Raw genomic sequence first — 13,515 nt, 5'->3', positions numbered from 1 at the left:
TCACACAAACTGACTAAATTTCCCCTTCCTGGCCCCCAGAGAGCAGCTCTTCCCCCAGTTTTGGGTTCAGAGCTCTCTTTGCTGGCCTGGAGTGGGAGCTGTGTTGTGTGTTGTGATTAACTGACAGAGAGACCCTTCATTGCTTCCAAGCATGACATCACACTCCCTAGGAGGAAGGCAATGCCATTGTGGTGACCATACTCCTGGGGGCGCCACAGCCGCAGCTTATAGGGCTAAAATGAGGCGACAGACTCCCTTTAACTGAATTAGCAGCGGGGGCGGAGAATGTCAGGAACTCATGAATATTCAGGACTCGTCATTATGTGCTGGAGCTTCCAATAAAAGATATTGGTACAACTGAATGACCCAGCTTTCTGCTATGGGGATCTGTCACTAGTTTGTTACCCTTAGTTAGGACACCATGAAATCAGTAACAGATTCCCTGTAACAGAATCCCTGGATATCACCTTTAGAGTAGCTACACACTAGCGAGTCCACTCCAGGATGCCCACTGCTTGTATCCCACAGTGGACCTGCTCTGGAGGAGGATCGTGCTAACATTATACTGATATATAATACTGGGTAAATTATATACAATGTTATGAGTCAGAGTGAAATCCTTCAAGTGTATTGGACACCTCTTTAAAGGCTGTCAGCACAGAATGGCTGTTCAAATCAAGCACTCCTCATAGCCCTCCATATATTAAAATACACTCAGTCCTCCATATAATATAATACACTCCTCCATATATTAAAATACACTGCTCAGTCCTATATAGTATAATACACTCCTCATAGTGCCCCATATAGTTTAAATACAACCCCTTGCTAGAATTATGGAATCACCGACCTTGGAGGATGTTCATTCAGTTGTTTAATTGTGTAGAAAAAAAGAAGATCACAGACATGGCACAAAACTAAAGTCATTTCAAATGCCAACTTTCTGGCTTTAAGAAACACTAAAAGAAATCAAGAACAAAAAATGTGGTAGTCAGTAATGGTTACTTTTTTAAACCAAGTATAGGGAAAAAATAATGGAATCACTCAATTCTGGGGAAAAATTATGGAATCATGAAAAACAAACCAACAAAAAACCACTCCAACACATTATTCACTAGTATTTTGTTGCACCACTTCTGGCTTTTATAACAGCTTGCAGTCTCTGAGGCAAGGATTTAATGATTGTCAAACAGTACTCTTCATCAATCTTGCTCCAACTTTCTCTGATTGCTGTTGCCAGATCAGCTTTGCAGGTTGGAGCCTTGTCATGAACCATTTTCTTCAACTTCCACCAAAGATTTTCAATTGGATTGAGATCTGGACTATTTGCAGGCCGTGACATTGACCTTATGTGTCTTTTTTCAAGGAATGTTTTCACAGTTTTGCTCTATGGCAGGATGCATTATCATCTTGAAAAATGATTTCATTATCCCCAAAACATCCTTTCAATTGATGGGATAAGAAAAGTGTCCAAAATATCAACATAAACTTGTGCATTTATTGAAGATGTAATGACAGCCATCTCCCCAGTGCCTTTACCCTACATGCAGCCCCATATCCTCAATGACTGTGGAAATTTGCATGTTCTCTTCAGGCAGTCATCTTTATAAATCTCATTGGAACGGCACCAAACAAAATTTCCAGCATCATCACCTTACCCAATGCAGATTTGCGATTCATCATGGAATATGACTTTTATTCAGTCATTCACAGTCCACGATTGCTTTTCCTTAGCCCATTGTAACCTTGTTTTTTCTTCTGTTTAGATGTTAATGATAGCTTTCGTTTAGCTTTTCTGAATGTAAATCCCATTTCCTTTAGGCGGTTTCTTACAGTTCGGTCACAGACGTTGACTCCAGTTTCCTCCCATTCGTTCATTTGTTTTGTTGTGCATTTCCTGTTTTGGAGTTTTGGAGACATATTGCTTTAAGTTTCCTGTCTTGACGCTTTGATGTCTTCCTTGGTCTACCAGTATGTTTGCCTTTAACAACCTTCCCATGTTGTTTATATTTGGTCTAGATTTTAGACACAGCTGACTGTAAACAACCAACATCTTTTGCAGCATTGCGTGATGATTTACCCTCTTTTAAGAGTTTAATAATCCTCTCCTTTGTTTCAATTGACATCTCTCGTGTTGGAGCCATGATTCATGTCAGTCCACTTGGTGTAACAGCTCTCCAAGGTGTCCTCACTCCTTTTTAGATGCAGACTAACGAGCAGATCTAATTTGATGGAGGTGTTAGTTTTGGGAATGAAAATTTCCAGGGTGATTCCATAATTTTTTCCTCAGAGTTGAGTGATTCCATAATGTTTTCCCTATGCTTGGTTTAAAAAAGTAACCATTACTGACTACCACATTTTTTGTTCTTGATTTCTTTTAGTGTTTCTTAAAGACAGAAAGTTGCCATTTGAATTGACTTTAGTTTTGTGCCATGTCTGTGATCTGCTTTTTTTCTACAAAATTAAACAACTGAATGAACATCCTCCAAGGCCGGTAATTCCATAATTTTTGCCAGGGGTTGTAGTATAATGCACCGCCAGTCATCCATGTAGTACAATTCACTTCCCATAGTATAATGAACCCCATAGTTCTTCATATAGTATAATGTATTCCCCATAGTCCTCGATACAGTATAATGCAGCCCACATATAGTATAATGCAGCCACCCCACAGAGCATAATGCAGCCCCGCCATACAATATAATGTAACCCCCATAGAATATAATGCAGCCCCCCTCTTGTAGTATAATGCAGCCACCCCTTAGAGCATAATGCAGCCACGCCACACAATATAATGTAACCCCCCATAGAATATAATGCAGCCAATGCAGCCCCTCCATAGAAAATAATGATAATAATAATTATATAGTATAATGTAGTCCCTCCATAGAATTCAATGTAGCCCTCCTCATAGTATAATGCAGCCCCAATAGAATATATTGTAGCCCCCTCATAAAGTATAATGAAGCCCCCATAAAATATAATCTAGCCCCCCATAGAATATAATGCTGCCCCCCATAGAATACTATGTAGCCTCCTCATATAGTATAATGTAGCCCCCTCATAGAGTATCATGCAATCACCCCCCATAGAATATAATAAATATAATACAGCCTCCTCATAGAATATAATGTAGCCACGAATATAATATAATACAGCCCACCTCCCCATAGAATATAATGTAGTCCCCCATATTATATAACACAGTCTCCCACCATAGAATATAATGTACCCCCCATGGTATATAACACAGCCACACATGGTATACAGCCCCACATGGTATACAGCACTGCCCCATGGTATACAGCACCACATGGTATACAGCCCCAATGGTATACAGCACTGCCCCATGGTATACAGCACAGCCCCATGGTATACAGCACAGCCCCATGGTATACAGCACCACATGGTATACAGCACTGCCCCATGGTATACAACACAGCCCCATGGTATACAGCACTGCCCTATTTTTTTTTTTTTTTTAAACCAGTTATTTTTATTTAGGTTTCAAAAGATTTTAAACAATAAACAGTGGATATCAATATACATGTAACAATTCACATATCTTGTAGTAATACAATCAAAGCCATCCCCCCTCCCCCCTCCCCCAATACTCCTTATGCCGGGTATACTTGAGAGTCTTAGCAATCATATCACCGCCATCCAGGCGGACCATATTTTTTCGAAAGTTCTTTCACCATGCCTTCGCCTGTAAATGCTTTCCTCTAAATGCATTACCGTACGTATCTGAGCAATAAATTCCCTCCTAGTGGGGGGTTCCAAATCCTTCCATTTTCGTGCTATTAGTTTGCGTGCCACATACAGCAACCTCGCTATTGCCACCTTGTAATGTTCTGAGACAGGTATCCCATCCACCTTCCCCAAAACACACAGCACTGGATTCCTGTCGAGCGTACATGCATAAGCTCTCTCAATTTTGTTGATAACGACCAGCCAGTATGCCTCCAGCCGCGGACACGACCATAGCATGTGTAACAGTCCGGCCTGGTCTGTGCCACATCTAAGGCAGCTAGAGTCTCCCCTCAAGCCCGCCTTGAATAGGACCAGTGGTGTTTTGTATGTTCTATGTATTACATATAACTGGGAGAGCCGTGCCTGCTCGCTTAGAGAGATCTTCGGGACATATTCAAGAATAGCCTCCCATTGTTCTGTTGTGAGGGTACCCACCTCCCTCTCCCATTTACTGTTTGCAGTGAGGTGATTGTCCCCCAGATAGGAGTGTAGTAGATCATGATATATGCTCGATATAACTCCCCTCGTCCCTCCCTTCATACACACAAAGTCTAGTACAATGTCGCCCTGAACCGTCATGGCTCCCAATCTACACTGTGCCCTCCAAGCATGTCGAAGCATATAGTACTGAAACCCCCATACCGAAGGCAAATCAAATTCCTCTCTCAATGTCTCAAAGGTCTTCAGGTCCGTTCCACTCTGCAGCTGGCACACATATCTCACTCCTTTCGCCTTCCAATTGCCCATTTAACGCAGCTTATTAAGTTCCGGCAGATGCTCATTGTCCCACACCGGTGAGTACCTAGTCAGCTCATCCACCCCTCTGATCCTTTTAATGGTGTCCCATACCTTCTGAATCATGCCTATGGTAGGATATGGTGCTCCCAGTTTCTTAAAGGTACCATCCTCTAGACCCTGGATAAGTGGGCGTCTCCCCGTCACATGTACCAGCACCCGGTGAGCTGCTCCTCCACAATCGAGCTCTCTCCATCCCCTGACATGCTGGCCCTGTACTGCCAAGAAATAGACCCATGGATTTGGTGCGGCCAGTCCTCCCTCTTCCTTTCCTTTTTGCAGAGTTCCAAATTTAATCCGTGCCTGCTTCTTGCCCCATATCAAGGATCTGAAGATAGAAACAATGCCCCGAAAGTGTTTTTTTGGTAGCCATATCGGCGAATTGTGCAAAACGTACATTAGTTGTGGCATAAGGACCATCTTAATCAGGTTAGTTCTACCCGTTACCGTTAAAGCCAATTTGCACCATGCACCTCTTTTCCCTTTCAATTTCTCTAGCAGAGGAACCAAATTCAGACCCGTGAATCGGGACAGTGGAAGAGCTACCCATATCCCTAGGTATTTAAACTGTGAAACTAGCTGGAGTTGTTTCCCCCTCTCATCTATCTCCTCCGCTTCTATTGCTCTATCCACAGCCATGACATAAGACTTGTGCCAATTTATCTCCAGTCCCGAAATGCTCCCAAATTGTTTAATTACATCCATCGCGCACCCTAGTGTCTCTCCTGCACTTTCCAAAAACAACAGGATGTCGTCGGCATACAATGATATTTTTTCTTCCAGCTTCCCAAATTTAAATCCGACCACTCCCCTCTCAGCTCTGATCTTGGCCGCCAGGGGCTCCACTGCCACCGCGAACAATAGCGGGGACAGCGGACACCCCTGCCTTGTGCCCCTATGCAAGTCAAACATCCCGGAATGTTCTCCATTCACCTTAACTACCGCCTTTGGGGATGAGTACAATAACTTCACTCAGGCCATGAACGTGGGGCCGAATCCCATCAGTTCCATGATTTTCCATAAGTATTGCCATTCCACGCTATCAAATGCTTTCCTAGCGTCCAATGACATCACTATTCTCCTGCCACCATTATCAGCAGGCAATTGCATATTAAGAAATAATCTTCTTAAGTTAACAGCCGTGGAGCGGTTAGGCATAAAGCCCGACTGGTCCTCGTGTATAATGGTATGCGCAACCCCGGTGAGCCGGGTGGCCAGGATCTTAGCGAGTATTTTGACATCCGTTGTCAACAACGAAATGGGCCTGTACGACTCCGCATCCATGGGATCTTTTCCCTCCTTCGGCAGAACTACTATCACCGCTTCCTCCATTGATCTCGGCAGTGCCCCCGTCACTAAAGCCTCATCAAACACAGATTTCAATTTCGGAGCCAGCAGTTCCACTAACTCCCTGTACACCTCCCCAGGTAGACCATCAGCTCCCGGTGATTTGTTATTGGGCATAGACAGTATTGCACATTCCACCTCCTCCACACTCACAGGTTCTTCCAACCTCAACCTATCTTCGTCAGAAAATTTAGGTAGTGAAATGCCTTCCAAAAAATTCTTCACATCCCCCTCTGTGTCCCGTGCTCTCGAAGTGTACAGTGCCATGTAATATGCCTTGAAGACCTCAAGTATGTCCTTTGTGTCTGTCAGAGTCGCCCCTGTTTGATCTCTCAGTTTATACACCCTGGAAGACTCCCTTTGTGCCGCAGATATCACCGCCAACAAGTGACCTACTCTCTCTCCTTCTTCAAAGAATTGGGCTTGCTGAAATGCCCTTTTCCTCTCAGCTTGCATCATGTGCAGTTTATCAACTGCCTCCTGAGCCAATTTTAGTCTATTGTGAGCTTCACTTGTTGGCGCCAAAATCATGTCTGCCTCCGCTCTTGTCAGGTCATCCTTTATTTGTTGATCTGCCAATTTAGTTTTGGTCTTACACCTCGCAATCTCACTTATAAAAAGTCCCCTCGTAAACGCCTTCATGGCATCCCATACCATTGTGGCCTCAGTACTCCCTTCGTTCATTTGGAAGAAGTGCTCTAGCTCTTTGGCTATGCCACCCATGTCCACCACTTTAAGCCACGTCGGGTGAAGACGCCAACCTCCCCTCTGACCCTGAGCAGATCTCACCAGAAGCGTGACCACCATAGGACCATGATCCGAGAGAGTCCTCTGTAGGTATTCCACCTCCCCCACCATCCCGTCCATAGCGGTATCCCCCAAAGCCAGGTCTATCCTCGACAGTGTTCCATGTGTTGCTGAATGACATGAAAAAGTCCTCTCACCCTCATTTCGTACTCTCCACAGATCTACCAGCCCAAGTTCCCCTACATACTTGCCAAAGGCAGTCATCCTGTCCTGTCCAGCTTCCGTACCTGCCGGTCTTACTTTATCCCAATAATCATTCATAGTGTTGTTAACATCTCCCATAATCAACAGCGGAGTCTCCCCCCATCTGCCCGTCAGTTCCAGTACTGCTTGTAGTTTCTTTTTAGAGTAAGGTGGAGGGATATATAAAGCCACTAGAGTACGAGGAATAAGTAGAATGATATGTCTTTATCATCCAGGCTCTTGACAACCAGTGCATAGTGTCTCTAGTGAGATGTGTCTCCTGCAAGCACGCGATCATAGGTTCACAGGATTTGATATGATTCAGAACAGCCGCCCTCTTAACCTTATCAGATATACCACGTACATTCCAACTTAACATCCGAACAGTACGGTTATTTATTGTGCATTAGAAAGAACAATCCATCATCATCAAGTAACATCATTACATTGTGGTCCCAATCATATCCGGTCAAACAGCATGAAAACCCCCATCTCCCTACAAATCCGCCCCACCCACCTCCCCCCATCCCTCTCCGCTTCCCCTCCCCCCACCCTTCCCCTTTTGCAGTTGTCACTCTCTCCCCAATGTGAGAGTGGGAGCTCAAAGAACCTGAGCAACTTCTCAGTATTCCGCACTTCAACATGCGTCGTGTCCTCCTCCATCATTGGCAGCCTCTCCGCCATATTGTCAACAGTATGCATAGTCCCGAACCATTAGTCAAACAATTAACCATAATACGTAGATCCCAGTGGGGAGTTCTCCCCCTCCTCTGCGCTCCTATTTCGCAGAGTAAAGCAGCGCCACAACCCTGTCCAGTGATCAGTCTAGCAGGGTCATGTGGTCATATTGCCATTATCTTCTCTCAATTTGCTCCGGTTGCGCTCCAACCACGAAGCAACCTCAACCGGTGACGGGAAAAAAAATGACCTTTCCAAAAGCTTCCACTCTTAATTTAGCAGGATAAAATGTAGAGTATTTCAAATGCAAAGAGCGGAGCTGTTTCTTCACGTCGCCATACTGCAGTCGCAACTTTTGCGCCTCGGCTGAGTAATCCGGGTATATTTCGATTCGTTTGCTCTCCAGGTTAAGATCTGTCAACTTTCCAGCCTTTCGTAAGATAGTGTCCCTGTCTCTGCAATTCAGGATTCTGGCTAGCATCGTGTGAGGTCCATCTCCCGGCACTGGGGGTCTCATGGGTACGCGATGGGCACACTCCACCGCAAACACTCTCGACAAGTTATCAGCACCAAACTTGTCTAGCAGCCAGGTTTCAATAAAGGTTGTGGGGTCAGCACCCTCAGCTCTCTCAGGGATGCCCACAATGCGCAAATTGTTCCTACGTGACCGGTTTTCCAGGTCATCATTTTTATTGGCTACTACCGTGATCCTCTGAGTGTGCTGTTGTTGTGTCTTTTGCACTGAGGTTAAGTGATCTTCTGTTACACCAACTCTGTCCTCCACCTCAGTTAATCTGGCTGTAACTTTCTGCATAGATGTTTTTATGCCTCCCATTTCTTTTTTCAAGCAATTCACCTGCTTTGTTAGAGAAGTTAAGGCAGTCTTGCAGTATAAGACAGCTTGGAATACATCCCGCAGGGTGGGCTCTGCTACATCTGCACTTTCAGCTGACTGCACAGTGTCACCATCCCCCTCTTCCTCCTGCTCCAGCTCTGCATTCAGCACAGGCATCTCCTCATCGTCTTCCTCCTCATCTCTGTGCTTCTCACTCCCTCCATTTCCTTCTTCATCTGTCTCTATGCCCCTCACATACCTGTTCTGGCAGAAGCTCGCCCCTGACTCCTGGGACCTTCAGACATCTGATCCTGGTAAAGGAATTCGCTGGTTCGGGCTCTGTGCAGGATAATTGAGGCTAATGGTGGCAGAGAAGCACAGTCACCCGACTTCTCACATCAAGAGCTAGGCCCCGCCCCCGGCAAATGAACAGCACTGCCCTATGGTATGCAGCACAGCCCCATAGTATACAGCACCACATGGTATACAGCCCCATGGTATACAGCACTGCCCCTTGGTATACAGCACCACATGGTATACAGCCCCACATGGTATACAGCACTGCCCCATGGTATACAGACCCACATGGTATATAGCCCTGCCCCATGGGAAACAGCACCACATGGTATACAGCCCCATGGTATACAGCACAGCCCATGGTATACAGCACAGCCCCATGGTATACAGCACCACATAGTATACAGCCCCAATGGTATACAGCACTGCCCCATGGTACACAGTACAGCCCCATGGTATATCACACAGCCCCATAGTATACAGCACCACATGGTATACAGCCCCATGGTATACAGGGCAGACCGCAGGACAGAGGGAGCCTGGAGAGAAGAGAGTGAGACTGTGTCACACTCACTCATCACACCACACAGCCGGCAGGACAGCGGGAGTCGGCAGAGCACAGCTGAGACTGAGAGAGCCTGAGGTCACGGACAGGACACAGAAACTCTACACTACTCACCACACAGTCGGAGCCAGCAGTACAGAGTGGGAGGCAGGCTGGGAGCAGCTGGGAGAGCAGAGGCGTCACGAGATTAGCCAACCAGGCAGCCAGCAACAGAGCGGGAAAGGAGAGCGCGGGGTGTGTCACCGCCCATAAAGAACGGCAGAACGCAAGGTCCTTTCTGTGGAGTGGAGCAAGCCATGGTCGCCTGACACCGCGTCAGAGAGAGGCCGGTACATGCGCGCGACTCTGCAAAGTCTGGGATGCACTTTTAAAGGGCCAACGCTTTTAAAGGGGCCGCGTTTTTAAAGGGCCCCAGAGACCTATTTTCCCTCTCATCGGGACCCACCGGGCATTTGCCCGCTACCCCGCCAGGCCAGACCAACACTGTATACGTCTGATTGTGTAAGGAGATTCCACACACATGCTGTTGCGGTGTCGGATTGGGGTGCCAAGGGCCCTCCAGTAATATTGACTTTGGGGGGGGCACTTTTCATCTGCATACAAATATTACACTACCCTTGTTCACAAACGTACCTACTGTATATCAATTTTTATTGCACACAATAAGGTTCTTTATATGTTAACCTTCCCTTGCTGTTAAGGTTATACAGAACGGCTGATCCTAACAGGTAAATTATGAGCTGTATCAATCGGCTGGATTTTTAAAGTGCAAACAATAGTGCCACAATACTTGTAAGGCCGGGATCACACATGCGAGGAATATAGCCGAGTCTCACATGTTAATACCCGGCACTGCCGTCGGCACTCGGAAGCGGAGCGTGCGGCCGCAGAGCAATACATGTGGCCGCACGCTCTGCTCCCGAGTGCCAGCGGCAGTGCCGGGTATTAACATGCGAGACTTGGCCGTATTCCTCGCATGGGCGATGCCGGCCTTAATGTCCTAGTGGACTGAGTAATTAAATGCATGGCAAATACAAGAGGGCCACTAGTTGATAACCAATACATGCTCAGCTCAGACAGATTAGGCCAACACCTCATACACTAGAGTAGTGAATAGCAGCAAGTATGGTAAAGAGGTAGATGAAGCGTAATAATATGTATATAGGCAGAATAGGGTATACAACCTGGCAGTGCAGTACTGAGCCCCTTGCTGCAACTCAATACAATAGCAAGAGTATACCTCCCGTGCAGGCAGCCATTTTTGCATTCGTTTCCCCTTTATGTTGATCTGTATTTGTTATATTTGTTTCCATAAAGAATGTATCACTTTGCCTGGCACAGGCTTCCTTGCCCTGTAGCTGGGTTGATATAGTGATGGAAGTGCCACAATTCTAGGGCTTTTCGTGGGTTAAATCTGTGCTCGAATTGGTTGCTAAGAGTCAATAGGTTTGATTGGGCCTCAAAACTGTCCAATAGAAAAAAGTCTCTGTACCCCCATGGCTACCAATCAGAGTTAGGCTTTCATATCCTAACGTGTGTTAAGAAAATAAAATCTGTGCTGTGATTGGTTAATATTATTTCATGTAACACGATGGGGGGTCACCTGATAATGAGAAAATGATAGGTAATGACTGTGGCCGGTCACCTAGCAACACACGGTTTGCGTAACGGCCAGGATGCTAGCTGCGTCATTAGCAGCAGCGGGATTAGAGTGGTATCGGTCCCCCCGGCCATGGCGGAGGAAGGTGATGACGGTAACATTCCAGTGTTCCAGTATCACCTGCCAACGCCGGCTCATTCTGGCCGCAGACACAAATGTTACTACACAGAGGGGCGTATGGCGGGCAGTGTCCCACACACCTCCGTATCGCGCCCCCCGGATTGGTGGAATGGTAACATCCACTCTGACGTCACAGAGTGGGCGGGGTCGGTGTGTCCCGTAGTAGCCTATGAAATCCCGCTGTCAACACATTGTGCTGGGTCATCAGGCAACAAAGAACTGTGAGCGGAGGCAGAGCGCAGCGCCGCATCAGTACCGCATCCCTGCCGCAGCCCAGCATCTCCAGACATGGCGCTCCGTTCCGGCATCCTACAGCTGCTCAAGAAGACGAGCAACACCCAGAGCCTGCAGAGGAAGACGCTGCACTCCATAGCCATCATCGGGGCGCCCTTCTCCAAGGGGCAGGTGAGGTGTCACCGTCACATCACACTGCAGCTGGGGGAGACTGGGGGCAGGAGGGGGAAACTGGGGGGCTGTAGGGGGGAGACGGGGGGCTGTGGGGGAGACTGGGGCAGTATGGGGAGACTGGATGAAAATGGAGGCAGCAAGTGGGGATGGGGGTAGCGGAGGGGAGAATGGGGGCAGTAGCCCTGTGATCTATGGCTAACATGTCTGATCACACCAGATAGAGAGGAGGGGAGAGATAGACGGAAGGTAGAAAGAGACTGCTGGATGAGAGACAGGTGAGAAAAGCATCGGGAGGCGAGAAGTGTACAGAGCCTGCTTGAGAGGAGGGGTCAGGAGGTTACATGTATAGGAAAGGAGTAATTGTCAGCAAGACAAGGTCTGTATGATCGGCCGGATCTTGCATCCATATTATCTATCTATAATCTCTCTATCTCATATCTAATTCTTTCTCTCGCTCTCTTTTTTTTCCTCTGTCACTCATTTTTTTCTCTCCATCTCTTTCTCGATCTCTCCTTTTTCCTCTCTCTCCATCACTTCTTTTTTTTCATCTGTCACTGTCTCTATTTCTTCCTTTTCTCTCTCTGTCTCGATCTCTCCTTTTTTTTCTCTGTCTCGATCTCTCCTTTTTTTCTCTCTGTCTCAATCTCTTCCTTTTTTCTCTCTGTCTCGATCTCGTACTTTTCTCTCTCTGTCTCGATCTCGTACTTTTCTCTCTCTGTCTCGATCTCTTCCTTTTTTCTCTCTGTCTCGATCTCGTACTTTTCTCTCTCTGCCTCGATCTCTTACTTTTCTCTCTCTGTCTCGATCTCTTCCTTTTTTCTCTCTGTCTCGATCTCGTACTTTTCTCTCTCTGTCTCGATCTCTTCCTTTTTTCTCTCGGTCTCGATCTCTTACTTTTCTCTCTCTGCCTCGATCTCTTACTTTTCTCTCTCTGCCTCGATCTCTTACTTTTCTCTCTCTGTCTCGATCTCTTCCTTTTCTCTCTCTGTCTCGATCTCTTCCTTTTCTCTCTCTGTCTCGATCTCTTCCTTTTCTCTCTCTGTCTCGATCTCTTCCTTTTCTCTCTCTGTCTCGATCTCGTCCTTTTCTCTCTCTGTCTCGATCTCGTACTTTTCTCTCTCTGTCTCGATCTCGTACTTTTCTCTCTCTGTCTCGATCTCGTACTTTTCTCTCTCTGTCTCGATCTCGTACTTTTCTCTCTCTGTCTCGATCTCGTACTTTTCTCTCTCTGTCTCGATCTCGTACTTTTCTCTCTCTGTCTCGATCTCTTACTTTTCTCTCTCTGTCTTGATCTCTTCCTTTTTTTCTTTCCGTCTCGATCTCTCCTTTTTTCTCTCTGTCTCGATCTCTTCTTTTTCTCTCTCAGTCTTGATCTCTCCTTCTTTTTCTCTCTCTGTCTCTATCTCTCTTCCCTGCTTCATTATAGGAGTCTCGCCATGTAGGATAAGTGATTCCCCTATTATGGGTAAATGTTGGTGTTGCTATTTCTGGGATTCAGACAGGGCAGATATTACATCAGTGTTACATCAGGCGTTTCTCAGCTTTTTTTGGTAGGACTCACTTTAGACATTGCAGACAGGACTAAGCGCTATTTCACCATATAATCAATATAGTGTAATGTGAGAAAAGAGCAGTAAACTTAACTTTCAGTAAAATCAATCATTCTTATGCTAGATGCCCCTCAATGCCCCTACTAAAATACTCCTTAAAGGTTTAGGATGTCTGTCTAATCCTAATATTAAATTGCTCCTTTTTAACATTAATTAGGTTGGGAAACTTTCAAAAGGGAATACACAACCATTCAAATGTGTTTTTTCATAGCAAGTTGACCAGCCTCATCAGGTCCAAAGTAATGTATTTTATAGTTTATGCAGTTTTTAATGTGAAATTCGGCGACCAATAAATCCACTGCAGTAGTCGGGTCCGAGGATGTCCTGCTTCTGGGACCCTATATGTGACAGAAACCTATCAGTAATTTCCCTACAGTGCCTCCGCAGGTGAAACAGAGCATTACAGGGTGATTTGTCAAAAAAAAAAAAAATTCTCACCAGTGTAATAAACTTAGGG

At 46.1% G+C, this 13,515-nt stretch overlaps 1 protein-coding gene across 3 annotated transcripts in view; it reads left to right on the top strand.

Annotated features, from left to right (window-relative positions):
- Positions 1-13,515, top strand: part of ARG2 (arginase 2) — a 164,930-nt gene that overhangs the window by 134,972 nt on the left and 16,443 nt on the right. The window contains exon 1 of one of the 3 annotated variants that reach the window (XM_073566800.1): positions 11,196-11,445. The exons of 1 other annotated variant lie outside the window; for it this stretch is intronic. In XM_073566800.1, coding sequence (XP_073422901.1) covers positions 11,329-11,445 — 117 coding nt within the window. In that variant the 5' untranslated portion in view covers positions 11,196-11,328. Of the gene's footprint in view, positions 1-11,195; positions 11,446-13,515 lie in introns of those variants that run through there. One more of the 3 variants, XM_073566798.1, reaches the window with a different exon arrangement.

The sequence above is a fragment of the Dendrobates tinctorius genome, unplaced genomic scaffold (genome assembly GCF_039654945.1).
Source record: "Dendrobates tinctorius isolate UK_male_01 unplaced genomic scaffold, ASM3965494v1 ptg000019l, whole genome shotgun sequence".
Taxonomy (NCBI): Eukaryota; Metazoa; Chordata; class Amphibia; order Anura; family Dendrobatidae; genus Dendrobates; species Dendrobates tinctorius.
This window is presented reverse-complemented; position numbering and strand designations above follow the sequence as displayed.